This window comes from Megalobrama amblycephala, linkage group LG4 (genome assembly GCF_018812025.1).
Source record: "Megalobrama amblycephala isolate DHTTF-2021 linkage group LG4, ASM1881202v1, whole genome shotgun sequence".
NCBI lineage: Eukaryota > Metazoa > Chordata > Actinopteri > Cypriniformes > Xenocyprididae > Megalobrama > Megalobrama amblycephala.
Window position 1 is genome coordinate 54,551,644 of NC_063047.1, and position 26,644 is coordinate 54,578,287.

The 26,644-nt window shown below is 38.6% G+C and overlaps 1 protein-coding gene across 6 annotated transcripts in view; it reads left to right on the forward strand.

Moving 5' to 3' along the window:
* Positions 1-26,644, forward strand: part of zswim7 (zinc finger, SWIM-type containing 7) — a 183,532-nt gene that overhangs the window by 52,396 nt on the left and 104,492 nt on the right. For 3 of the 6 annotated variants that reach the window (XM_048190058.1, XM_048190059.1, XM_048190056.1), the window contains one exon: positions 15,225-16,902. The exons of the other annotated variants lie outside the window; for them this stretch is intronic. In XM_048190058.1, the coding sequence (XP_048046015.1) occupies positions 15,225-15,447 (223 nt within the window). In that variant the 3' untranslated portion in view covers positions 15,448-16,902. Of the gene's footprint in view, positions 1-15,224; positions 16,903-26,644 lie in introns of those variants that run through there. 6 annotated transcript variants of the gene reach the window in all.

Here is a 26,644-nt window from a genome sequence, read left to right on the forward strand (position 1 = left end):
AAAAGTTGGAACACTGCACAAATTATGAATAAAAAGGATAATAGACGTAATAATGCAATAATTTTGCAATAATTTACAAATCTCATAAACTTATATTTTATTCACAATAGAATATAGATAACATTTGAAATGTTGAAAGTGAGACATTTTGAAATGTCATGCCAAATATTGGCTCATTTTGGATTTCATGAGAGCTACACATTCCAAAAAAGTTGGGACAGGTAGCAATAAGAGGCCGGAAAAGTTAAATGTACATATAAGGAACAGCTGGAGGACCAATTTGCAACTTATTAGGTCAATTGGCAACATGATTGGGTATAAAAAGAGCCTCTCAGAGTGGCAGTGTCTCTCAGAAGTTAAGATGGGCAGAGGATCACCAATTCCCTCAATGCTGCGGCAAAAAATAGTGGAGCAATATCAGAAAGGAGTTTCTCAGAGAAAATTGCAAAGAGTTTGAAGTTATCATCATCTACAGTGCATAATATCATCCAAAGATTCAGAGAATCTGGAACAATTTCTGTGCGTAAGGGTCAAGGCCGGAAAACCATACTGGATGCCCGTGATCTTCGGGCCTTTAGACAGCACTGCATCACATACAGGAATGCTACTGTAATGGAAATCACAACATGGGCTCAGGAATACACAATCCACCGTGCCATTCGCCGTTGCCGGCTAAAAATCTATAGGTCAAAAAAGAAGCCATATCTAAACATGATACAGAAGCGCAGGTGTTTTCTCTGGGCCAAGGCTCATTTAAAATGGACTGTGGCAAAGTGGAAAACAGTTCCGTGGTCAGACGAATCAAAATTTGAAGTTCTTTTTGGAAAACTGGGACCCCATGTCATCCGGACTAAAGAGGACAAGGACAACTCAAGTTGTTATCAGCGCTCAGTTCAGAAGCCTGCATCTCTGATGGTATGGGGTTGCATGAGTGCGTGTGGCATGGGCAGCTTACACATCTGGAAAGGCACCATCAATGTGGAAAGGTATATCCAAGTTCTAGAACAACATATGCTCCCATCCAGACGTCGTCTCTTTCAGGGAAGACCTTGCATTTTCCAACATGACAATGCCAGACCACATACTGCATCAATTACAACATTATGACTGTGTAGAAGAAGGATCCGGGTACTGAAATGGCCAGCCTGCAGTCCAGATCTTTCGCCCATAGAAAACATTTGGCGCATCATAAAGAGGAAGATGCGACAAAGAAGACCTAAGACAGTTGAGCAACTAGAAGCCTGTATTAGACAAGAATGGGACAACATTCCTATTCCTAAACTTAAGCAACTTGTCTCCTCAGTCCCCAGACATTTGCAGACTGTTATAAAAAGAAGAGGGGATGCCACACAGTGGTAAACATGGCCTTGTCGCAACTTTTTTGAGATGTGTTGATGCCATGAAATTTAAAATCAACTTATTTTTCCCTTAAAATGATACATTTTCTCAGTTTAAACATTTGATATGTCATCTATGTTGTATTCTGAATAAAATATTGAAATTTGAAACTTCCACATCATTGCATTCTGTTTTTATTCACAATTTGTACAGTGTCCCAACTTTTTTGGAATCGGGTTTGTAGAGAACAAGTGCAACTGGTAATCAAACAATGAAAAACCATGGAAACAGATGAAAACAAAGGAAACTGAACTGAAACCCACCAAAACAAGACAATGAACAAGATCACACATAACATTACCTCTTTAAAATATTTTTTTCATATTATGTCTCTCTGTTAGTGATGAAGAATCTTCATTTAGCCAAAAATTGACATCCCCACTGTTGATAAGTTTACCTGCTGTAGCTTATCCACCTTGTGTGCCTCAACAGCGAGCTCTACTCGGATGTAAATATTAAGGATGGCATCAATTCCAAACCAATTCAAGCCTGATTCAGGCTTAAAGAGCAAATTGCAGGTTAAAAAAAATTTCAAACTGAATATATAACCTATTATGAAAATACCATATGAAAAGTTAATGCAGGATTTACAGGACACAAGGGCACAAATTTAGTAGATAAAGTGACCGTTTCTTTGACTGTTTGTAAAAACGTTTTTAGGGCCCGAGCACCGATGGTGTGACAACCCTATTGTAATTGCTCGGCCAATTCTTCTTCTTCTCCTAAATGAATCACATTTTTGAGGGCCTAAACATGCTCGAAAACTCATGAAACTTTGCACACGTGTCAGAAGTGGTGAAAACTTTGTGCTATGTTTCACGTACAGTTATGAAATTCGGTAGACACATGTAGCAGCCCAGTACCTACAAAAAAGCTTCTGGTGCAAAATCTGTAAACTCAACAGGAAGTAAGATATTTTGAATTTTCTCTGCAAAATTTTGGCAGTTTTTGCGATTTCCAGACGTTGTACTTTAACAAACTCCTCCTAGAGCTTTAATCAGATCAACATCATATTTGGTCAGTCAAATTTAAAGGACTTTACGATGTTAAATTGTGAAGATCTTGAGTTTTCACTGAAGGGCGTGTCCGTGGCAGCCTGGCAAAGTTCGATGTTTCGTCATGAAACAGGAAGTTGTTGTAACTCAGGCATACAATGTCTGATCTGCCCCAAACTTCACATGATTTATTAGAGTCCTGGCCGGAAGACATCAAAATGCCAACATTCAGTTACAGTCAAAGTGCCACCTGTGGGTAACAGGAAATGACATGTTTTACACTGTGATTAACTCCTCATAGAGATTTAAACAGAAGCATGTCATATATGGTCAGTCTAATCTTAAGGCCTTCGCGATGTAAAATTGCAAAGATCTTGAGTTTTCGTTGAAGGGCGTGTCCGTGGCGACTGACAAAGTCTGATGTTTCACCATGAAACAGGAAGCTGTTGTAACTCAGGCATACAATGTCTGATCTGCCCCAAACTTTACTTGTGTGATAAGAGTTCTGGCCTAAAGACCTCTATATGCCAATATTTAGTTAGTCATAGTGCCACCTGCTGGCAACAGGAAATGGCATGCTTTACTTTGTAATTCACTCCCAGAAACACATTTCAATATGCCACGAAGTGCCAAACATACTAGAAACACGTTAAATCATGCAACACTTGGCTAAGTGCTAATGTATGCGATTAACGCCACGAAACAGGAAGTTGTTGTAACTCAGACATACAATGTCCGATTAGCTCCAGATTTCACGTTTGATAACAGTCCTGGCCTGAAGACATCTACATGGCAATATTCGGTTACAGTCAAAGCGGCACCTGTTGGCAGCAGGAAGTGTGGCACTTTGAAATGCCATATTTCCCTTGTGTTTACTCGCTTGCATGTTGCCCACTGTTCACTGTTTTCCTAAGGCCAACGGGTGGCGGTGACCCAGGTGCGAGAGTCCTTTCTTCGCTGAAATTTAATTTTTTTTTTTTTCTCAACATCGCATCATTTTACGTCACGAGAGGGAGTTGTTTGCTGGGCTCTGCATTGACTCAGTGCAGAGTAGTAGCGGGAAGTTCGGATCATTTTACTGACTCGGATTTTTGAATCTCGTTCAGCAAAATGAAGGAATCTTTTTTTCAAGTCATTTAGTTTATTTCAGCAGAAATATAATTGAAATGATACATGTTAAATTCCCCAACACATACTACCACCGCAGTTTCAAATAACATTGGTACAAAACAAAAAAGGATGATTACATGTGTTTTAAAGCTGACCTACCAATTTCACGTAGTAGGCTTTTCGTCTTCACAATGACTCTTCCCACCTGTCTCCCGCTGCTGCGGGAGGAAAATGCTAGTTAGCGCAGCTTAAATGGGAAATGAGCGCCTGCTCCGATGTTTTTACAGATATCTATTAACTCAAACGTATTTATAAATTACAAATAACATTTGTTTAAAACAAATAATATGACCTACTAATTTAATGTTCTCCTATGACTTTCATCTTCACGATGCTACGGGAGGAAAAGACCAGAAAATGAACACTTGCTCAGATTTTATGGAAATGTATTAACTAAAACATAGCCTTATATCTTGCAAATAACATTAGAATAAAATAGAATTTAACCTACCATAATCTTGCGGGCTTTATCCTCTTGAGTCTGTCACAGAGCCGTTGCGTATGAGGCGGTGTGTGGTTGTTTTCTGCGGTCATTTAATACTGTATTTAGATTTACAGTAGGCTAATATTTTCCCAGAATGCATTGGAAAATCTACAGTAACATACTGTACACAGCTTATACAGTTTGAAACTAAGAATACAGTAATGTAAAAAAGACAAAATGTACAGTAAGATACTGCACTCAGATTCTACAGTAGGGAACTGTTGAGAACACATATTACTGTGAAAACAACAGAAATCATTTACAGTGTACTTACACAAACGTTTATCACATTTGTAATAAAAAGTAAACTATAGGCTAATACAGCCATTAACCCTCAGGGGTCTGAGGATTTTTGGGACCCTGGAGAAGTTTTGACATGCCCTGACATTTGTGCTTTTTTCAGTTGTTCATAAACATATTAATGGAAAAAGTGTCATTACACTGTATTCAGCATAAACTAGGCTACAATAATATGTGAGGAACATGTATGTACATGTTTGTGTTTTTGAAGGAATAACGTTTATGCGTGGTTATTGAAAAAACAAAAAACTTAAGTCATTGAAATAAAGCCAAAAAATATATATTAAATCTTTGTTCACAAGATTGTTCATATAAAACAATAGAGAGATTTAAATTTTCTAAAACATCTTTGGTCAAGAAACACAGTATGCGTGGAGGCGTGAATCCTCATGTATAATGGAAGATTCTCACCTGAGAAGACAAAAGAATCACATAATAATGACCTGCAATGACTTGCATAATAATGAGGCCTTTCAGTCAGGTAGGCTGTGAAAAAACCCTCTGTGATCATGATTCAAATCTCATCATGGTGTAAATCAAACATACAGAAAAAACAGCAATACTGTGAAATATTATTACAATTTAAAATAATGGTATTCTATTATATTCTTTAAAATATAATGTATTTCTGTGATGCAAAGTGTCTGAACAATTATGTTACCTCTATGGCATTTCATATAGGCTTTTAGCTTAAAAGCATGCACATTTGGAGAAATATTGATGGATTCTCATATGTTTGTCAATTTTCTATATAGAAGAGTAATATTTATTTCATACTTTATACTTTATACATTTATTTATACTCAACAATTCATACTTGCAGCCGGAGGGCGCTCTGTACACCTTTAGTCCACAAATGCCTGAGCACTAAAGAAGAATAGGCAATCCAGGAACTAACCGAACTAACAGAGGACAGAGATCGCTAACTATGGCTATTCAAAACACTTTTCAAGAAAATAAATACACGATTGAGACGATGAATGCATGTATTGACTCAGAATTTGCGTCTGAATAGCGCTCCCTCCGTGGGCGTGGCCGCATTAGCGGATAATGAGCTGAATCATGGATTTCTGACATAGCTCTATTTTCATACAGATTACATAAACACAGAATGTTTGTTTTCGATTTGACTTACACGATTTAAAACCTGACATTTCAACGTTTTTTTAGACACAAGTCAAATTTTTTTGTGATTAGTATTCACTAAGTTACAGTTCATTTTCTGAGAACTATCAGATTGGACTTCCTTCAGAGGGAGACGAGAGATCATGCATCATGTTAGTTTTCTTTATTTTACAAAAAGCCCAACATTTTGTTTTTACTCTGAGTGTACACAAATAAAAGAAGATATTCCACAGATTAAAATGGTATATAACTCTTAATTGTATGTGCAACATTAACGGAGTATTTTGAGTCTCTTTCACACTGGTAAGAAAAAAAACGCGGTGGTATCGCTGGCGATACCCTCAGACCTCAGAGTGTTAATGCCAAATTATGAGTAAGAAATTATTAATTAAGGGTCTTCAGGCTATGTAGTGTGTTAGTTCATCTCTCTTCCCGATTTGAGTTGTTCTCTTTCTTTTTTTTCACCTCACATTTATCATGTCTGTTTCCCTGAAAGATTAGTTCACCTCACCTCCTGTGAATACACAGACAGACAGAAACAGATAGACAGACAGAAACTAAAACAAAAAGAAAAGAAAGAAAGAAAGAAAGAAAGAAAAATACACAAATAAAGATGTGTTGCCAGGGTAACAGAAAATAACTAGTTTACTTTACTAGTTTAGTTTACATCATGTTTTTTGATCTTTATTAAATATGATTCCTAAATAAGTAACTTGATCTTTCACAGGAATGTAACATATTGGGGGGAACATTACAGCTTTTAACAGACATTAACTCACACTTGTTGATATTTAAATAGAGACCAGAAGCCCTAGAGAAGGAATCAATCAGTTTTAATGATAAAGGGATTTGAGAGGTGTCATTCAAGAACAAAGTGGTGTTAGCTGGCTAATAATAATTTGTCTATTGTAATTTACATGGTATTACAATTAACTACTGGGAATCTGCAAAGCAAAAAATTGAGAGGCAAGTAGAAATAAATATGGAGATATAGGACAGCCTTGTCTTACTCCATGTGACAAAGCAAATCTTGGAGAGGTTCTGAATTTTAATTTAATAGCACTATTATTATTTTTATATAATGTTCTAATGTGTCACATTCCTGTTCATTCCAGACTCCATTTCCCATAATCCTCCCTGCCAGTCACATGCACACTCCACACCAATCACCTGTTGCCACATACAGCTTCGCACTTCTCTGGACTATTTAAGACTCACTCTCACACTACCTCATTGCGAGGTCTTGTTTACCCAGTGTAGCAATTCTGAGCGTTTGTATTCTGTCTGCCAGTCTGTTATTGATCCTGCCTGTTTCCGGTTTATGATTCTCTGCCTTCTGCCTTTGGACTGTTTATTGTTATCTGGACTGTGAACGATATCTGCCTGCCCTAATCTACTGCCTGTATCCTGACCACGATTCTGGCTAGCCCTTGCTGTTCCTGTTTGCCCCTGCTTTGACCCTGCCTGTACGACCACGCTTACTTTAAATAAAGCTTGCAAATGGATCTCTGCCTGAGTCCCGTCGCTTCGTTAAATAATGGTTCTACAAAATGGAACACCAAACTCAAATTTGATAAGAGCTTGAAAGATGAAATTATGCTTGAAATTATTCGTAATGTGATGTTTTTCCATAAAACCTGATTGTGATTCATCAGTAATAGTGTTAAGGACATCTTGAATTTTTTTTGTTACAATTAAAGCCAAAATTTTATGATCATATATTATAAGAGAGTAATTGGTCTCCAATTTTCTAGACATTCTTTTCTTTATTGGGTTTGGGTATTAAGGTGATAACTCCTTGTGTTATAGAAGGTGGAAGTGCTTCTAATTCAAAACTTTCCTGAAACACTTAGTAAGAAAGGGGTTACGTCTTCGGCAAACATCTTATATAGTTCAGAGGTTAAACCATCACAGCCTGGACTTTTATTATTTTTTAATTTCTGATTGGGATATATTGGAATTTCTGATTGGGATATATTGCCATCACAAGCTTTTTTATCTTCTATTGTAATCATTTTATTAGGAATAATAGATTTTTTTTTTTTTTTAAAGAGTTGGCTGAATTCTCACAGTATCTTGAGGTATACAAGTTATTATGAAATTTGGAGCAAAAATATGCTATTTCCTTAGGATTATCAAGAGCTCTATCATTTGTACGAAGACAATCAGTGGAATAATTCATAGCATTGGATTTTTCCAACCAGAACATTTTTTTGCTCTCCTTCTTCCAGCCATTTTTCCTGGATTTAACATAGGCTCCCTTAGCTTTAGATCTATATAGGTCATCTAATTTGTTTTGTAGTTTAGAGTGTTCAAGCTTTTGATTATCGGTCAATGGTTCCTTAAATGAAAAAGTGGATAGTTGTCAAATAATTTCATCTTCTAATAATAATAATTAGAAGATAAAATTATAAGAATTTCGTTTTGCTATACTACTTCCAAATTTTCTTAAGAATTTACCTAATTCATATTTTTAAAAGCTCCCAATTGCTTCCATAAGCTTTTGTGATTTAACCTTTTCATATTTAAGGATGGAACTATTTAATTTCCAAAGTAAGGCTTTAGGAGTATTGATTGTTACATTTTGGGATAGATTAACTAAAATACAGATGGCTTTATGGTCAGACAAAAGACTATTGAGAATATTAATAGAGATATTATTATTATTACTTAATGTTTTAGAAATCAACCAATAATCAATTCTGGATTGCCTTGAACATAAAAACAATTTCCAAAATGTTGACAAGACTAAGTTTTATATAACATCTGTTTAACTAATAATATGAAAGTAAGGTTAATAATATAACTTAGGGAACAACATTTTCAGTTTTACTCAAATTAGGGTGATGCAAAAATGAATACACCCCACTGAAAGTCTCTGAAGCAAAGCTAAATTTTAGACTACAAATGTCTAATTTAACAAGAATTCAACCACAGGTGAGTCTAATTATTCATTACACAGGTGTCTAGCAGACAGTTGACTTATAAAAGGGTGTTGAAACCCCTTCCCATGGAAGAGAAATGTCACAATACCTGAGAAAGAAAATAATTTCTTTACACCAGAAAGGTGAAGGCTACAAGAAGATCAGCAAAGCTTTACTTATCAGTCAGAATACTGTAGCAAAAGTGGTACAAAAATTATAAAAAGATGGAACTGCAACCATCTCACAGAGACGTCCAGGTCGTCCATGAAAGTTAACACCTCGACAGGAGCATCTTCTGATAAGAAGGGTTGAAGAAAATCGGAATGCAAGTTCACTGCAGTTATCTAAAGAAGTAGAAAGCCAAACTGGGGTGTCTATTTCCTATGATGCAATACGCTGTACGCTGCAGAGGAATGGCATGCATGGGTGCTGTCCATGAAAGAAGCCTTTCCTAAAGCCCAGGCACAAAAAAGCCTGCCTAGAGTTTGCCAGGGTCCATGCTGACAAAGATGAAGACTACTGGGACTCTATACTCTGGAGTGATGAGACCAAGATAAATGTTTTTGGAACTGATGGCTTCAAAACTGTATGGCGTCAAAGAAAAATGCATGGTGCCTACAGTGAAACATGGTGGTGGCAGTGTCCTTATGTGGGGCTGCATGAGTGCTGCTGGTGTCGGGAGCTGCATTTCATTGATGGCATCATGAATTTTCAGTATAGAGCAGTACATCTGTGAGAGAAGATGCTACCATCACTCCATGCCCTTGGTTGTCATGCACTTTTCCAACATGACAATGATCCTAAACACACATCTAAGGCCACTGTTGGATTTCTGAAGAAGAACAGGGTGAAAGTGATTCAGTGGCTCCTGATCTGAACCCAATCGAACACCTATGGGGAATTCTGAAGAGGCAAGTTGAGCATCACTCTCCATCCAGCATCCAGTCTCTAAAAGAGGTCGTTCTTGAAGAATGGAAAAAGATAGATGTTGCAAAATGTCACCAACTTGTACATTCCATGCCTAGAAGAATTTGTGCTGTCATTAAAAATCATGGAGGCCATACAAAGTACTAGATGTAGTAGTTTTTGTTGTGAGGTGTACTCATTTTTGCATCACCCTAATTTGAGTAAAACTGAAAAATGTCTTATATTATTAACCTTACTTTCATGTTATAAGTAAAACAGATGTTATATTAAACTTAGTCTTGTCAACATTTTAAATTGTTTCATTTGTTCATTGAGATAGTTTAAAATGTTACTTTTCAAAGGGGGTGTACTCATTTACGCTGAGCACTGTACATTCAAGTTCACTCAACTACATACTCATGACATCATATACATCCTCACACTTTTCAGTAAATCGGCACGGAATAAACACATAACACCGAATTAATGAATAAAGGATAACATGAAACATATACAATAACACTATACTGTCTGTGGTTCGGCCGCTGGCGGGAGACATGCAGCTTGACAAAAACATGAACTGTGCACCACAAGTCTTGTTTTTTTTTGTGTTTTTTTTTTACATTTACTAATTACCAGATCAGTCAATAATCAGTTAATCTGTAAAATACTGTAATCTGAGCACAGTGTTACATGTCGTTACATGTCTAATGTGTATCTATAAGCTAACACTTGTCTCTCACCAAGACACCTGCCCTGTTCTCCACCGGTTCTCCTCACACCACAACTAAATTTGTCTCCTCTGACCATTGTTCTATCTAATCCTGGCCTGTCCTTGCTCTCTTGGCCACATAGCAGGCTAATTGTATGGCTGTGGTCAGTCATGTGAGTATGAATAAACATTCTCATTTTCCTCAGTGTCCGAACTGTCATTGTGATCCATTGTTTTCCTATTATTTAAATTGACCGCACTCCCTCCCGTTACGTCACTTCCAGTTTGGCATTTTTTCAGATTTGAAAAAAAAAAAAATTCTCACATTTTCTCACAAAAACGACTTTAGAAGCCTCAGTAGCTTATTTATACAAACTTCTATCATGACATGAAACTCTAATGGACAGGCTAATAGGTCCTTTAACTCAACCTGCTCATACATGAGTAGCATTTGCCTTAGCAGTGCAGTGCACTTCAGAAATCATCTGAAAATCAACATCTAAGATAAGTACACAGGTTTTTATGCTATATCACTGTGTGTTTTTGTGTAGTCTGCGCTTTAGATTCTTTGTCACGTCAACAGTCCTGTTTTAATACTTAGAGTGAAATACTAAGCACATTAGCAGCTAGCGCATATGCAATGTTGTATAAGGATACAGAGGCAAGCTTGCTGAACTCTTTAAGTGGAAAACAGGCTTCGCTTTTGTATTCACATTTCTAACGGAGCTACAGTATTTTGTGCAGCAGCAGCATGGATAAAGCCGGGTGCACACTGTGCGATTTTTTTTTTTTTTTAACAATCCTTTACGATACACTTGTCAGACTGTATGAACATGATCCTCATGTCACACTGTGGGGTCTCAGCCGTCATTTATGTCAGACTGTACGACAGTCAGAATGCGTTAATAATGGACGCACACATGAAAACTTGTCTGGAGTTTTACATCATCAACCCACACACATTCGGTGACAGTGAGCTGCATTACACACGGGACTGAAATGGTGACTAACAAAGACATCGCTAGCATTAATTTTGATCACGGCTTGTCTTGAAAAATGAAGACAATTTGAAGTTTGTTGTAGGAGAAGTCATACTGCATGACTGTGCTCCAAATCTTCTGACACTGGCAGAATTTCGTCTGAGGTAAAATTTGATTGCAACGGTTATTAATCGACTGTCGGTGAACCTGTCAAACTAGCGATCAAAGACTACAGATTTTAGCCTAGGATTACAGGAATCTTTTAGGATTCTCAAAATTTGTCTCAGACATCCAAATCGTGGCCAAAATCGCGAAGTGTGAAACCAGCTTAACAAATTCAGATTGCAATGTAGCCAATATCAACAACAATAGAACTCAGCAGACATTGCAGTTTAGTTTTATCTAGTCAGAAATCACTCTGCTTAAAACGCAGAGGTATTCGTTTAACAACACGAGTGTTAATAGCAGACTCGTTCCAGTGTGGGCAGCTCAATGATGTAGTGGCACTTTCTGGGTTCACTACTAAGATGAGTGAGCGGTTTCACGTGGTTTCATATGTTTTCATTAATAAGTGTTTATGCTGCTGTGAGGACCGACAGTCGGTTGCACACTGCAGAGTTTAGGAAGCGATTTGGAATTCACTGTCAAATTGCATTGATTGACATAACCATTGCACGGGACAAAAATATAATATACCATAGTAACGCATTAGCATGTAACTCAGACAATAGATGTATAGAAATATTGATTCAAAAATATTTTGAGTTTTATTCAATATCATTCATTAATGTCACGTAAATCTAAATGTTTCACAGTACATTGCTATTCTTATGGTGGAGACGTTGCTTACACAGCATCTGTATTAAAGCACCCTCACTAAAAGTTTTGGAAATTTCCAGATTCTGGAACTGGGCTGTGCATTCATGTCTTAACATGAACCTTTTCCTTTGATCTACAAGACATCATCTATGCCTTATTTGTCTTAGAAGGGTGTTTACAGTCTTACATTCAATGTAGGAATAAGATACAAGCATACAGCAGCAGCAGCGATACATATTTTATAAAGCAGCAAGCATCACTGCAACAAAGCATAGTGGACATGAGAAAACATATTACCACTTTTCAAGGGTGATGTTTTCATTTACCTACATGTGTTTCAGCCTGGGTTCAGCTGAATGTGTGTTAGAGCCATGCTGATTATTTTTCCATTGTCCGAATTACCTCCACTTTTACAATAGGAGTATAGAGGGTTTGACAGCGACAATTATCAAATGATTCTAAATCATTAGGAACAAAAGCGGCGGCAGTTTTGTTTTTTTCCTTAAGTAGAATAGGGAAGGCATAGGACATTCAGCGTAAACGTTTTGAAGAATGCGGAAACGGGAAGTACGTTCAAGGCGATATTTTGTGTTTATAAAGCATAAACAGTTGTATTTTTTTCAAAAAATGATTTGCTAGATGCTAGATAAGACCCTTATTCCTCGTTTAGTATCGTTTAAAGCCCTTTGAAGCTGCACTGAAACTGCAATTTGGACCTTCAACCTGTTGGTAGCCGTTGAAATCCACTATATGGAGAAAAATCCTGGAATGTTTTCCTCAAAAACCTTAATTTCTTTTCGACTGACAAAAGAAAGACATGAACATCTTGGATGACATGGGGGGTGAGTAAATTATCAGGAAAAGTTTATTTAAAAGTGGACTAATACTTTAAAATCAAGAGTTGTATTTGTTAACATTAGTTAATGCACTAGTGAACTAACATGAACAAAAAATTAACTGCTGTATTTTTATTAACTAACGTTAACAAAGATTAACAAGTACAGTAACAAATGTATTGCTCATGGTTAGTTTATGTTAGTTAATACATTAACTAATATTAACAAATAAACATTGTAAAGTGTTACCGGAAAATTAATGCTGTAGACTACTCTATTCTGAGTTCTGAACAAAAAGCATTATAAAATAATCAAAATGAAATAATACAGTATCATGATTTTTTGATGTGTGTGACATGTTTCAAGATCCTCTTTATCATGCTGTGGTGAGACTGCAGTCAGTAAATCTCTTCTGGCATGAGAAAACGGAGTTTAAAAGATTGCTAAGTGACTGCAGTAAAGAAACAATGAAATATGAGAGTGATGTATTAAGTAATGATGTATTAAAGGGATAGTTCACCCAAAAATGAAAAATTGATGTTTATCTGCTTACCCCCAGCGCATCCAAGATGTAGGTGACTTTGTTTCTTCAGTAGAACACAAATGATGATTTTTTTTAACTGCAACCGTTGCCGTCTGTCAGTCAAATAATGGGAGTGAATGGGAACTCGATCAATAAGAGTTGAAAAAACTTGCATAGACAAATCCAAATTAAACCCTGCGGCTCGTGACGACACATTGATGTCCTAAGACACGAAACGCTCTGACAACGGCAGTGATGTCTTGCGCTTATACTTCAATGACTGCTAGACATTACTTCCGTTGTCAGAGCGTGATCAGATCTCACTAACCGAATGCTGAACGCAGTTGGACATAGTGGTGTTTTAGAGGTAAAAAATGATATAATTACTGTTCAGTTTCTCGCACAAACCAGTCGTTTCGTGTTTTAGGACATTTTTCATTTTTGGGTGAACTATCCTTTTAAGTTCCTTTATGCAGTCTAAAATATTTTTTAGCATTGGTGTGAAGATGTGACACAGGCATTTTTAGGGTAATTGGAATATTTCCTGCATTTAATCTCATTACGGTGTTATGTTGATTTCAGAAAGAGCTGAGTATTTATTATGTAGAGCAGATTGCACCCTAAAGAAAACAAAGCAAGTGAAATTATGTTGAGGATGAATGTAGCTGTCTGAAAATGCTGTGCTGAGCAGAGATCAGGTCAATGCTTCTACTGTGTACCCTGAGGTGCTAAATCGTTTCAATCACGTCCCTACCTCTAAATTGGATTTTTTTTTTCAATAGCATCTTTAATTCTGGAACTCGTTCATACTGAATGCAAAGGTGAATGTGAATTTTTGTTCTGCAATTTATGTGATTTAATATTTGATGAAAACACTTCACAGTGTTTGTTCTTCTAGTGAAGAGAAACAGCACAAAAGCAGGGATATTCAGGCACACAGGAATCTATGCCCTCAGAACTCTGTAGAAAGCTCCACGTTCTACGCGTCACCCATAAACATTTAGGCTAAACTGTTTGTTTTTAGCACACTTCAGAGTGTGGTACAACCAGATCTATTTTCCATGGTTAAAAAGTTTTCTCTGAAATCAGCACAGAATCAGTCCACAGATTTTTCTCTTTTTTTTGGGGCCTTGAGGTTTTTTGCAAAAGTGTGTTTGTGTAAGTGTAATGTGTGCTGTAGCAGACGTTCACTGGTGGGTCATTCTGCCATTGTAGGAAATGTTTCCGGTTGGTCCAGTAGCCAATATCCTGTCAGTCAGCCCCTCTCTGGGGAAAGAAACTTCATTAATATGTCATTGTGATTGTCATACTATATTAAGATCAGCTGTGCTTAATAATGTCCTTCCCTGGGGCTGCTGTCCAGCTGCCATAGTGTTCTCACTGACCTTCACTTGCGATCTTTATTGAGTCCTGACCTACAGTAGCATAGGTGGAGTCAAGAAATAACATAGACATAGATGTTTTTCTGACACCATGTGGTAGTTTATGTGTTGATATAAATCTCAAACACTCTACTGTTGCTCACAGTTTCACTTGCTGAAATACATTTTTACAGCTGTTTGAGTGACCTGTGAAAGACGTGTTCGCGTGTTTGGTAAAACAATATGCCCTATTTTTGCAGTTTGTTTAATGACGCTAGTACAGTGGACAGTAATTGCACAGCTTTAAATAACAACCCAATGTACATTAGAGCATTAACTGATAACAAAAATAAGAAGAAACACATCTATTTAAAATATAATCAAATGTGATACATTGATTTCTGGTCCTTTTATTTCTTTTCTCTGTGAATTATTATGGGAATTATTATAATAGAATAGTAAAGTAACTACAGTCAAACTAAAATTTATTCAGATTCCTTGAACATTTCTGTCACAGACACGTCAGGCTCCACAGTCACCCAATCACAATGCACTCCCTCACCAGAGTACTAATCATCCACACCTGTCACGCATCAGCACCATCATCACAGGCACTACAAAAGACACAGCAGCACACACAGTCACTGTCTGGTCTCGTTAACGCATACCTACCTGTTATGCTTACCTCTAGGACTCCTCCAACGATTACCTACCTGTCTCCAGCGTTCTCCACATCTCCTAGTGTTCTCCTCGTCTCCCGTGAGTGTCTCTGTGTCTGGTCTGCTCCTCATCTGCCTGCCATCCACGATCCCTGGGAAAACAAGACAAGTACCAGTTCCACGATCACCCCTGCCATGAATTATACCTGCCATCACTTACCTGCACTCTGCTTGCCATCTCTGGTTGTTCAATAAACACTATTTGTATTTTGCCTGTGTCTCCGTCCCCTTCTGTCTGTAACAGAAGACCGGACCGGACCGTACCGTCTGAATAACCCAGATGAGCGCTCCCAACCCCTTTCAATATCTGGTGGATGCACTTCGTCGCATGCTCACCAGCACTCCCACAACAACACCACTAGCGGCCACTTCCGCATTCCCCGCTGCATCTCCTTCGCCACCCGCGGTCGCCAGTCCCATGGCCAAACCGGCACCCTTCTCTGGCTCAGCGGAGAACTGCAACGGGTTCCTGCTACAGTGTTTACTGGTCCTGGATATGCAACCACACCTGTATCCCACCGACAGTTCCAAAGTGGCGTTCATAATCTCTCAACTCAACGGAAAGGCTCTTCGCTGGGCAGAAACACTCTGGTCACAGAAAATTTTTTTGGGAAACCAGCCTGGGATTCATCAATCTGTGAGAGATTATGCAAACTCAAACAAGGTTCAATGTCTGTGACTGATTATGCTCTCCAGTTCAGAACCCTAGCTGCATCAAGTGTTTGGAACGAACAAGCCCTCATCGCCACCTACCGTCAAGGTCTGGACCCCCGTGTGCGGTTGCATCTCGCTGCATATGAGGATTCCATCGGGCTCAAATGATTCATCCAACTCTCCATCAGGTTCGCCACTCGTATGCAGTCATGTCTCGAAGAGCACCAGGGCCAGTCATTTTTCCCATCCATCCTCCACCAGCCAGAATCCGTCAGCCTCCCAGAACCAGCCAACGAACCCATGCAAATAGAAAACTCACGTCTCTATTCTGCTGAGCGGCAGAGGAGGCTGACCCAGAATCTCTGCCTATACTGTGGCTGCGCTGGGCATTACATTGCTGAATGCCCCACTCGCCCTGTGTGACCCATGGTGAGTGTTATCATGCCTTCGTTGAATAAGATGAAACCGCTCACCATTGTTGTCAACTTTACTGCTGCCGATTTCTGTCTTCCAGTTAATGCTCTCCTCGACTCTGGGTCAGCCGGAAATTTCATCTCCGGAGCCCTCTGCCGCCAGCTTCAACTCGAGACAACAGCCACGCCGAAAATCTACCAAATCCACTCGGTAACAGAAAGACCCCTACGTCAAGTACGTTGCTTTGTTGGCCCTCTTCAACTTCAAGTTGGCATTCTTCATACAGAAGAGATCCACCTGCTGGTTCTGGAGGACTTGATGGCTGATGTGATCTTAGGGCGCCCCTGGCTAGAGCAGCATAACCCCATCATCTCCTGGAGGACAGAAGAGATCCTGAAGTGGGGTAACCAATGCTTTAATGACTGTTTTCCCGAGTTTCCTGTTTCTAGTCTCCCACATTCCGAAGAAGCCCAAGTCTGTGCTACGTCTGTGGAACGTCTGTGGAAAGCCCACTCGAAAGCCGCTCAACAGACATCCCTGCATGTTACTCCCACTTCAGCGATGTCTTCTGTCCGAAGAAAGCCTCCATGCTGCCTCCTCATCGGTCACGGGACTGCGCCATAGACCTCATTCCCGGTGAGCCAGTGCCCAGAGGGAAAATCTACTCCCTTTCCATCCCGGAGGAGAAGGCCATGGGGGAATACATCTCCGAAGCTCTGTCTCTGTACATACGTCCGTCTACTTCCCCTGCTGCTTCCAGCTTTTTCTTCGTGGCGAAGAAGGGCGGAGGCTTGCGGCCCTGCATCGACTACAGAGCTTTAAACAAAATCACCGTTAAATTCAGATACCCGCTTCCTCTCATCCCATCAGCGCTGGAACATCTCCGCGGAGCCACTGTGTTCACCAAGCTGGACCTCCGTAGCGCATATAACCTCATCCGAATACGTGAGGGGGACGAATGGAAGACAGCTTTTGTGACCCCTACCAGTCACCTACGAATATCTCGTGATGCTGTGTGGACTCGTCAACGCTCCCTCCGTATTTCAGGATTTCATGCATGAGTTCCTGCACAAGTCAGTTCTGGTTTACATTGACGACATCCTGATCTACTCCCGGAGCTTGGCCGAACATCGCTGCCACGTTGCGGAGGTCCTGCAATGCCTGAGGGCTTTTCGTCTATTCCTTAAAGCCGAGAAATGCACCTTCCATCAGCCCTCAGTGCAATTCCTGGGTTATAACATTGATCGCAGTGGCGTCCGCATGGACGAGAGGAAGATCTCCGCTATCAAGGACGGGCCCATTCCCACCTCCGTGAAAGAACTGCAAAGATTCCTGGGTTTCGCTAATTTCTACCGAAGGTTCATCCAAGGTTACAGTATCATCACCACCCCCCTCACGGATCTATTACGCAGTAAGCCCAAGTCTCTGTCCTGGACTCCAGCCACCACTCAAGCCTTCGACACACTCAAGAAAGCGTTCACCTCCGCTCCCCTCCTGGTTCATCCTGATCCTGATACCCCCTTCGTCGTCGAGGTAGACACCTCTACCACACGAGTGGGAGCGGTCCTTTCCCAGCTGCAGGGGAATCCCAGTAGACTCCATCCATGTGCCGCCTTCTCCTGCAAACTCAAACCGGCGGAGGTCAATTACGACATCGGCAACAGGGAGCTTCTCGCCATCAAGCTCGCTCTGGAGGAGTGGAGGCATTGGCTCGAAGGAGCCCAACATCCGTTTGTGGTTCTGACAGACCATAAGAACCTGGAGTACCTACGGGACGCCAAGAGGTTGAATCCCTGCCAAGCAAGATGGGCTCTTTTCTTCACCAGGTTTAACTTCACCATCTCCTACCGCCCTGGATCGAAGAACGTAAAGGCTGATGCTCTTTCCCGTATTCATGGTCCTGATGAAAGTACCGACGACCCAGAGCCCATACTCCCCGAGAAATTATTTGTCAGCCCCATCGCCTGGTCCGAAGAGACACTCCCCGAGTCCAATGCCTCTACCAACACCCCGCCTGGTTTCCCCCAAGGTTTGCAGTACATCACCCGGACCATTCACGCATCACACACATCACTAGGCACTGGCCACCCAGGGGTCAATGAAACCCTCTCGTTGTTGAAACAACGCTTCTGGTGGCCCAACATGGCAGCTGACGTCAGGAGGTACGTGCAAGGGTGCAGGAAATGTGCCATCTTGAAGAGCCCTCGTCATCTTCCCTCCGGGAAACTACAACCTCTGCCCGTTCCCAACTGCCCCTGGTCACACCTAGGAGTGGATTTCATCACATATCTTCCAGCCTCCAACGGATGCACCTGTATCATGGTGGTAGTGGATCGGTTCTTTAAGTCCTGTCGATTAATTCCCCTGCGAGGACTTCCTACGGCAATGGATACCGCTGAGATCATGTTCAACTATGTTTTCATATACTATGGACTGCCCGAAGATATTGTATCTGACCGTGGACCTCAGTTCAGCTCACGATACTGGAAATCTTTCTTCAAGCTCCTAGGTGTGACCATACCATCCCCAGACGAACGGGCAGACGGAGAGGAAGATACAGGAGATCGGCCGTTTCCTACGTACCTTCTGTCACAGCCACCAGGACTCCTGGAACCAGTTTCTTGGTTGGGCTGAGTACGCCCAGAACTCCCTCCGACAGCCTGCCACTGGACTTACTCCCTTCCAGTGCGTGCTCGGCTATCAACCCCCACTGTTCCTCTGGACCGGGGAACCGTCTGATGTCCCTGCAGTGGATTACTGGTTCCGGGAGAGCGAGAAGGTCTGGGACTTAGATCATCTCCAACTCCAACAAGCCCTACGCAGGTGCAAGATGACAGCGGACCTTCGACATTCCAAAGCACCCAACTACCAGCCGGGACAGAAGGTTTGGCTGTCGACCTGGGACATCAGGATGCGCCTGATGTCTGTAATGTCACAGACACACCAGGCTCCACAGTCACCCAATCACAGCGCACTCCCTCACCAGAGTACTAATCATCCACACCTGTCATGCATCAGCACCATCATCACAGGCACTACAAAAGACACAGCAGCACACACAGTCACTGTCTGGTCTCGTTAACGCATACCTACCTGTTATGCTTACCTCTAGGACTCCTCCAACGATTACTTACCTGTCTCCAGCGTTTTTCACGTCTCATTTTGTGTCTAATTATTTACTTATGTGGCAAGTAGCCGTGTAATAAGTGGGATAATGTACATCCATCTGGTTGTCATCTCAGAATAAACCCCTTCAGGCTGATACAAGATCACTCTGATCACCCTGTTGGGGTTTATTCTGAGATAACAACCGGCTGGATGTACATTATCCCTTACATATCACTATAGTTTAAAAAAAATGGTAATAAAATATGACACAATCTCAGAGTGAAACTGTGTCAGAAAAAAAAAATCTTAATTATGTCAGATAACACTTAAGCAAAACATGGTCAGGTCAAAGTGTCTGAATAATTTTTGGTTCCAAATTTTTTATCAATTTTACTGGTAGTCCACTGTATGAAGAATTTTTGGGTAAAATATGTCACAGTTTACTTTATTTTGCTATCCTCACTTACATAAATGAACTATAGTGTCCTGCACCCACTAGTAAAAATATATCAAATATAAAAAAATATATATTTTTTGGTTTCTTACAGTTAACTAGCTGGCTGTTTTTTCTCTTTATCATTTATACATTATACTTTTAAGTTACATTTACATTTTTACAATATTAATAATCTTGTTTACATGTGACATTTTGTCTCTGATTTTGACTGTCTGCTAAACCATAAACAAGTAAACAGGATATAGGCAGCTTATCCCTTGGTCTAAATGGTGAAAGTCCCTTCCTCTATATAATGTCGGCTCACACTGGCAGCAGCAGATCAGTCCAAGATGTTGTGATAATGCTCCACGACACTAATGATTCTTATGGCCTTTTGGGCCACCGGCTGCTTTACCATTCCGTGTTGATTCTTGTTGTGCCTTAATAAGGACTACTTAGTAATGACTACTTTTCACTCAAGGACAACTATGTTAAGAAAGCATGTAGTTTGAGAAACAAGAGGATATTGTTATTTTTAAAAGGTTATTGATTGGTAAAAGCAAAGTTGTTAGTTGATATTATTCTGTTAGGCAACTCTATTTTAGTGTTAAGAAATGCTCATGAAAATTACACAAGACTTTAAAATCCTCTGTTGTGCAAAGACACCACATGGTAAGTTTGAGCAAGACTGTGCTTGTGCTGTACTATTTTTATGAAAAGCACCCAAGAGGCTCAGGCTGGCAGTGCCTGCAAAAGAATAGGGACACTCGTAAAACCAACATGAAAATTGTTTACTTTTTTAATTGCATGTTCTTATTGTAATTTATCACCCTGCCCTAATCATGTGTTTGAACACAGATTTTATTCCTTAAAAAGGGATGAGAAGCATCCATGGGATGTCAGCATGAAATTAAGAGTTGCCTTTTTGTGAAAAATTTATTGATACATATTATAAAAAAAAAAAAAAAAAAATGTGTTTATTCAAAATGTAATTACCTGCTCTACCTCTGAAACAACCCTCCTTTTTGGCTGACTTCACACATCCCTTTTACTTCAACCCTTCCCCTCCCAACTTTGTAACAACCACTTTTCACAATACGATCTATTCCAGATTCATAAAATCCTGACGTACAATTTTTTTTTAACATGTTGAAATTCCTGTTTTGCTGAAACGCACAACATGGGCATAAAATGAGGACAGTTTTTTTTTATGGTGACTTTAACTCATGCTGAGATTGTTGCTGATATGTACCTGTCAAGGGTACTCGCATCATCACTTGAATATCTTCAGTAAAGTTCAAAAGAAGATTCAAATCAGTGTGCTTGAGATTATATGATTGCTCTTGTGTTGAGTGCATTTCTTTCTCAGTAATTCCTAGAAATCTATTGTTTTTCACTATTCCCACCTGCCTATTTCATATACTCTCTGTGTGATCTTCACCAGGGATTTCAGACCTACACTTCTCATTTCACACAATCTTTTATTTCATGTTTTATGCATATCCATACAGAAAGGTAGCATATCCTGTATAATCTCTTTTTCCATCTCTTCTCTCCATGCCCCAGATAGTATGGAAGTGTGGGGGATGTTCAGAGCCGTTTCTGGTTTTAGCTCACCTATGTGTCTGTTGGCCCAATCTGTTGTTGAAATTTGTAAAAGGGGCAAATTCACTTAGAAGCCATTTTTCAAGCTGTATTTAAGCACATAAATCTCTGCCTCTTATTCAGTGACCACCTGCAGTCCAGTTTAAACCAGTTGCTATGTGCTGGTATAGCCCCGCCTTGTGCATATTTAAATTAAATTTTTGTAATTTCAAAACACACGCCTATTTTCTGTGTAAATTAGGCTTATTAGATTGCTTCTTATTCACGAAACTCAACACTATTTGCCTGGTGTTATTACCGCCCACAGAAAGATGGTAAATGAAATTAAATTTAACCCTGTAAAGGCTGACATTTGAAATAGTATAGTCAAATTTTTTTTTTTTTTTTTTTTCAAATCAGTTTGTTGAACCTTTTAGACTAAATGAAAAATAAATCTTTTAAAAGCTTGCATACTAGGGATGTAACGATATCAAAATCTCACGGTACGAAAATACCTCGGTATAAAGTCCACGATACAATATTTATTGCGATATTTAAAAAAAAAAAAAGACAAATGAAGTCTTGGAAAAAAAGTGCCATAAGTGTTAAACAATGATTGAACATTACAATGATGTACATATTAACCATGTCATATTCTGTCCTCTTTTCTTTATCCTCCAATAATAGCTATTGCTTAGATGTATGAGGTATAGTATGAGATGGGTCAAATGACCTCATCTATTATTTTAATCAATTATTTTATTTTATAAGACTCCATTTTATAAAATAAAATAATTGCACCAGCTGGACCTTGACAAAGGTAACATCTATTATTTTTTGTAACATTCTCAAGAGTTGTATTTGTTAACATTAGTTAATGCACTAAGTAAAATGAACAAACTATGAACTTATAAATACAGTCGTTATTTGAAGCTCTTTCAAAAAGTTATTCATTATATTTTGAGCGGTAAAGTATACGTCAGCATTTATATCTGAATAATACACTTTTGTATACTTCTGAAATAATTGGAATATTTGTAACAGAAATTATACTGTGTGTTTGACAAGATTGGTGTGAAGCTGTTTATATCTAAACATGACAACTCTCTTTAGATCAAACGGCAGCGCAAACACAATTTTGAATTTCGTGATTTTATTTTTGTCAAAGGTTTAATATAGCCCCCATGAGCGAATCATTGTCATTTAAGAATTAGATAATGTGAGTGATGAAATCGAGAATGCAATCTTTTAAAGATTAATCATGCACCTCGCCTTTGTGCCTCTCTCTCTCTCTATATATATATATATATATATACATTGCAGATATGCTCATAGAATATAAACCTAACAGATCACTCAGATCATCAGGATCAAGTCATTTAGAAATACCAAGGGTTCACTCAAAGCAAGGAGAGTCTGCTTTTAGCTGTTACGCCAGCCGCAGCTGGAACCAGCTTCCGGAAGAGATCAGGTGTGCTCCAACAGTAGCCACATTCAAATCCAGACTCAAAGCACATCTTTTTACCTATGCATTTGCTGATTGAGCACTGTGCTATGTCCGAACTGTTTGCATTTTATTTTATACATATTATCCTTTTATTCTTTTAATTCCTTTTCCTGTTTTTATTTCATTTTTAATGTATTTTATATCTTTTATGTATCATCTTGTTATTCTGACTTTTAATGCATTTTAAATATTGCTGTCTGGTTGAAAGAGCTTGGAGGATTAGGAAGAAAGCATTTGTGATTAGGTTAAAATTTGGTAAATTTGGATAAGGGGACAAACCATGGGGAAATTTGAGCTGTAGTGCATGGTTAAGATATCTCTAGATTACAGTCAGGACACTTTCCAAAGGGGAAATTTGAACTGTGTTGCATAGATAAGATATCTCCGTAAGGGGGATTAGGGCTGTGTGGTGCAGTTTGAGGTGTCTTGGCAAAAGGGGAGATTGAAACTTTGTTTATCAGTTTGAAGTGCCTTAACAGGTAGCAGTCCTGTCGTGTGAGGAAGATCCATTCAGATCTGCTCTGATGGATAGATCCGTTTAGATCCACTCTGACGGACAACAACAACAACAACAACAACAACAAAACCTCCCTAAGACTTCCTAGCTCATCCATCCAGATAGCAAAATTATCTGTTTTTACTGTTATTTCTATTCCTTATGTTCTATTTTTATTCTTCTTCTTTATGTAAAGCACTTTGAATTACCATTGTGTATGAAATGTGCTATACAAATAAATAAATTGCCTTGGCTATATATATATACACTACCATTCAAGTTCAAGTTTGGGATCGGTAAGATTTTTAATGTTTTTAAAAGAAGTTTCGTCTGCACAACCAAGGCTGCATTTATTTCATTAAAAATGTAATAAAATCAGAAATATTGTGAAATATTATAACAATTCAAAATAACTGTTTTCTATTTGAATGTATTATAAAAAGTAATTTATTCCTGTGATGGCAAAGCTGAATTTTCAGCATCATTACTGCAGTCTTCAGTGTCACATGATCCTTCAGAAATCATTCTAGAGGATGTCTACATGACAGGGGGTATAGTAGAGAGCACTTTTAGCATTTTAAAGTCACAGTGCTGGAGTGATGTTCTATGGCCCATGTAAAATATATAAGTCGAACCTATTATCACCTATCACCCAGAACAGACACACAAAATGGGGCATTGCAGTGTGCAAATTTCACTGTTAACTGGTTACCTGATATAGAGACTATTTCATTATTTTGAAACACTGGCTTCTCTTGTTGTAACCATGTTGACATCATGGAGTAAATAAATGAAACATATGATATAATGGTGATTTGTTTTTAAATAATGTGTTAAGATATTTGTTGTAATTTTATGTATTATCCAGGTTTTTCACTTATAAATGTTTTGTTTTGTTTTTTGCTTCATAAATCAAAATCACTGTCTTTTAATTCAACGATCTCTATTCAGTTTTTGCAAAATATTAGTTGTTTTATGCCTTTTGCACATTTGCAAATACATTACAACTTTTCGTTTTTTTTTTCATCTTCAGAAAGATCTTTCTTCATGAGAACTGTGACTTGATTAATAATGTGGAACAACCTCTTTAAGTAGATTTTCCATTTACCTAAGAAAACCTGGCAAAGAACTTACACCTTTCTGAGATTGATACCAGTTATCTAAAAAGATATGAGAATAAAAACACTTTATTTGAAAAACTAAAATCTGAATGTTTATTGTACTAAAATCCTACTGATATGTCAAAAATTTGGAACACTGTGTAAATATTAAAGTAACTATTGTAGTACATGATCAGAAATACTTTTTCCTGTCCTGCGCTTTCATGTTCTGTTTTCTGGTCATGAATATCATGCATAAGGATATTTGAAAAGAAGTCTAACCAACTTCCCACAAATCCAAAGTCAACCACTCCCTGGAGGACCGTCAATGACTTCTCTTAGGTCTGACAGATTAGATACTGGCCTTTCCAAACCACCCCAAATGTATCTGCTGCACAGTATCTGTTTTTGAAGAGGTCCCATGAGAGAGAAAAGAGGGTATCACAGTGTTCCATTCAGAGTCTACATATCATTTTTATGTTGTGTTGGAAACATTTGATTGATTTATGCATTAGTTGTTGAATGTTCTCCCAGCAGCTGGGGGTCCAGAAGACTGAAAATACACTGAAAATCTGGGGTAAACAAATTTAAATCTGGAAGAAAGCTTTTCAAGATTTTGAAATATTTAAAACTTTTATAATATTAAAAATATAATCAAATTATTAAGAAATATTAACTATCATATTCAAATAAGCAACTTCGTTACATAATTTGGACCTGTGTTGCATTTGCATTACATTTACATTGTCATTAGCTGATGCTTTTCTCCAAATCTACTTACAAATGAGAACAGTAGAAGCAATCAACATGAGTGCAACAGTATGCAGGTGCCATGTCAACTCCCAGTTATTTCAGCAAAGTGCACATAGCAAGGATTTTTTTATTTATTTTTTTTAATAGATGGAGAGAAATTTAAAAAAAAGTGCTAATATTACTGGGTCAAGTGTTGACGAAAAAGATAGGTCTTCAGCAGTTTTTTGAAAATGGCTAAAGACTGCTCTGATAGAGCAAGGCTAACTAAATTGTAGAAGTTTAGTTCAGCAGTGTTACACTGATCTGTGTTATACTGACTGATACATACGGAGCCCTGCACATGACATGCAGGAAAAAATAGTAAGCTAAATCCCTCGATTTGCTAAATCGGGTGGACGATTTACTAATTTGTTTGCTCGATTTATAAATCGTGCGCACAATTTATAAATCAAAAGAACGAAATGGTAAATCGTACACACGATTTAATTATTTTTTTTCTTGCGTGTCATGTGTAGATACTGTAATGATCTTGTTAAAAACATTGACATTTGAAGACTTGTAAATGATGATGAATTGCTAATTTAGACTGTCAGTTGATTTATTTCAATGGATTGTTTGAAAGTTGGACTTCCCAATTCTGTTGCCATTTTGCTACTGAGATTTCATCATAAATCGTGATCCTGATAAAATATTTTTGTTATAATGTTGTCATTCCAATGTTGCAGGACATAGAAGTGTAGTGGGTTCCTTGCCGCTGTCGCCTCTGCCTTGCTTAGTAGGGGACACTTGATTATTCAACAATGTTTTTGATCTGCCTGCATTGACACCATTGTATGTGAAATGAACTGAGCTGGACGATGACATCACAGTTTTCTCCAGAGCTGTTGTATAGATAAATTAACTAAATTAATAACTAATGATTTTTACAATGGAGTGAATCAATACTGAACTTACTTAAACTGGACATGGACAATGACATTATTTTCTTCCAGAGCTGCTTTACAGCCAAAATTATGTTCCCTCTATCACTGTAAAGCTGTTTTGACACAATCTGCATTGTAAAGCGCTATATAAATAAAGGTGACTTGACTTGTGAATCTATAGCCCTCTGGCATGATTGTAAAAAAAAAACTTGATGAACAAATAAAATATAAATTAAGATATTTATATTGTTGATCAAGGAAAAGATCTTGGAACGCTACTTGCTATAAAGACCTTGTGAAGTAATCCCAGAAGGGTGCCCTTTGAGGTGTTCTTGGGGGGTGCTTGTTTAAGGGACATACAGTACAGTCCAAAAGTTTGGAACCACTAAGATTTTTAATGTTTTTAAAAGAAGTTTC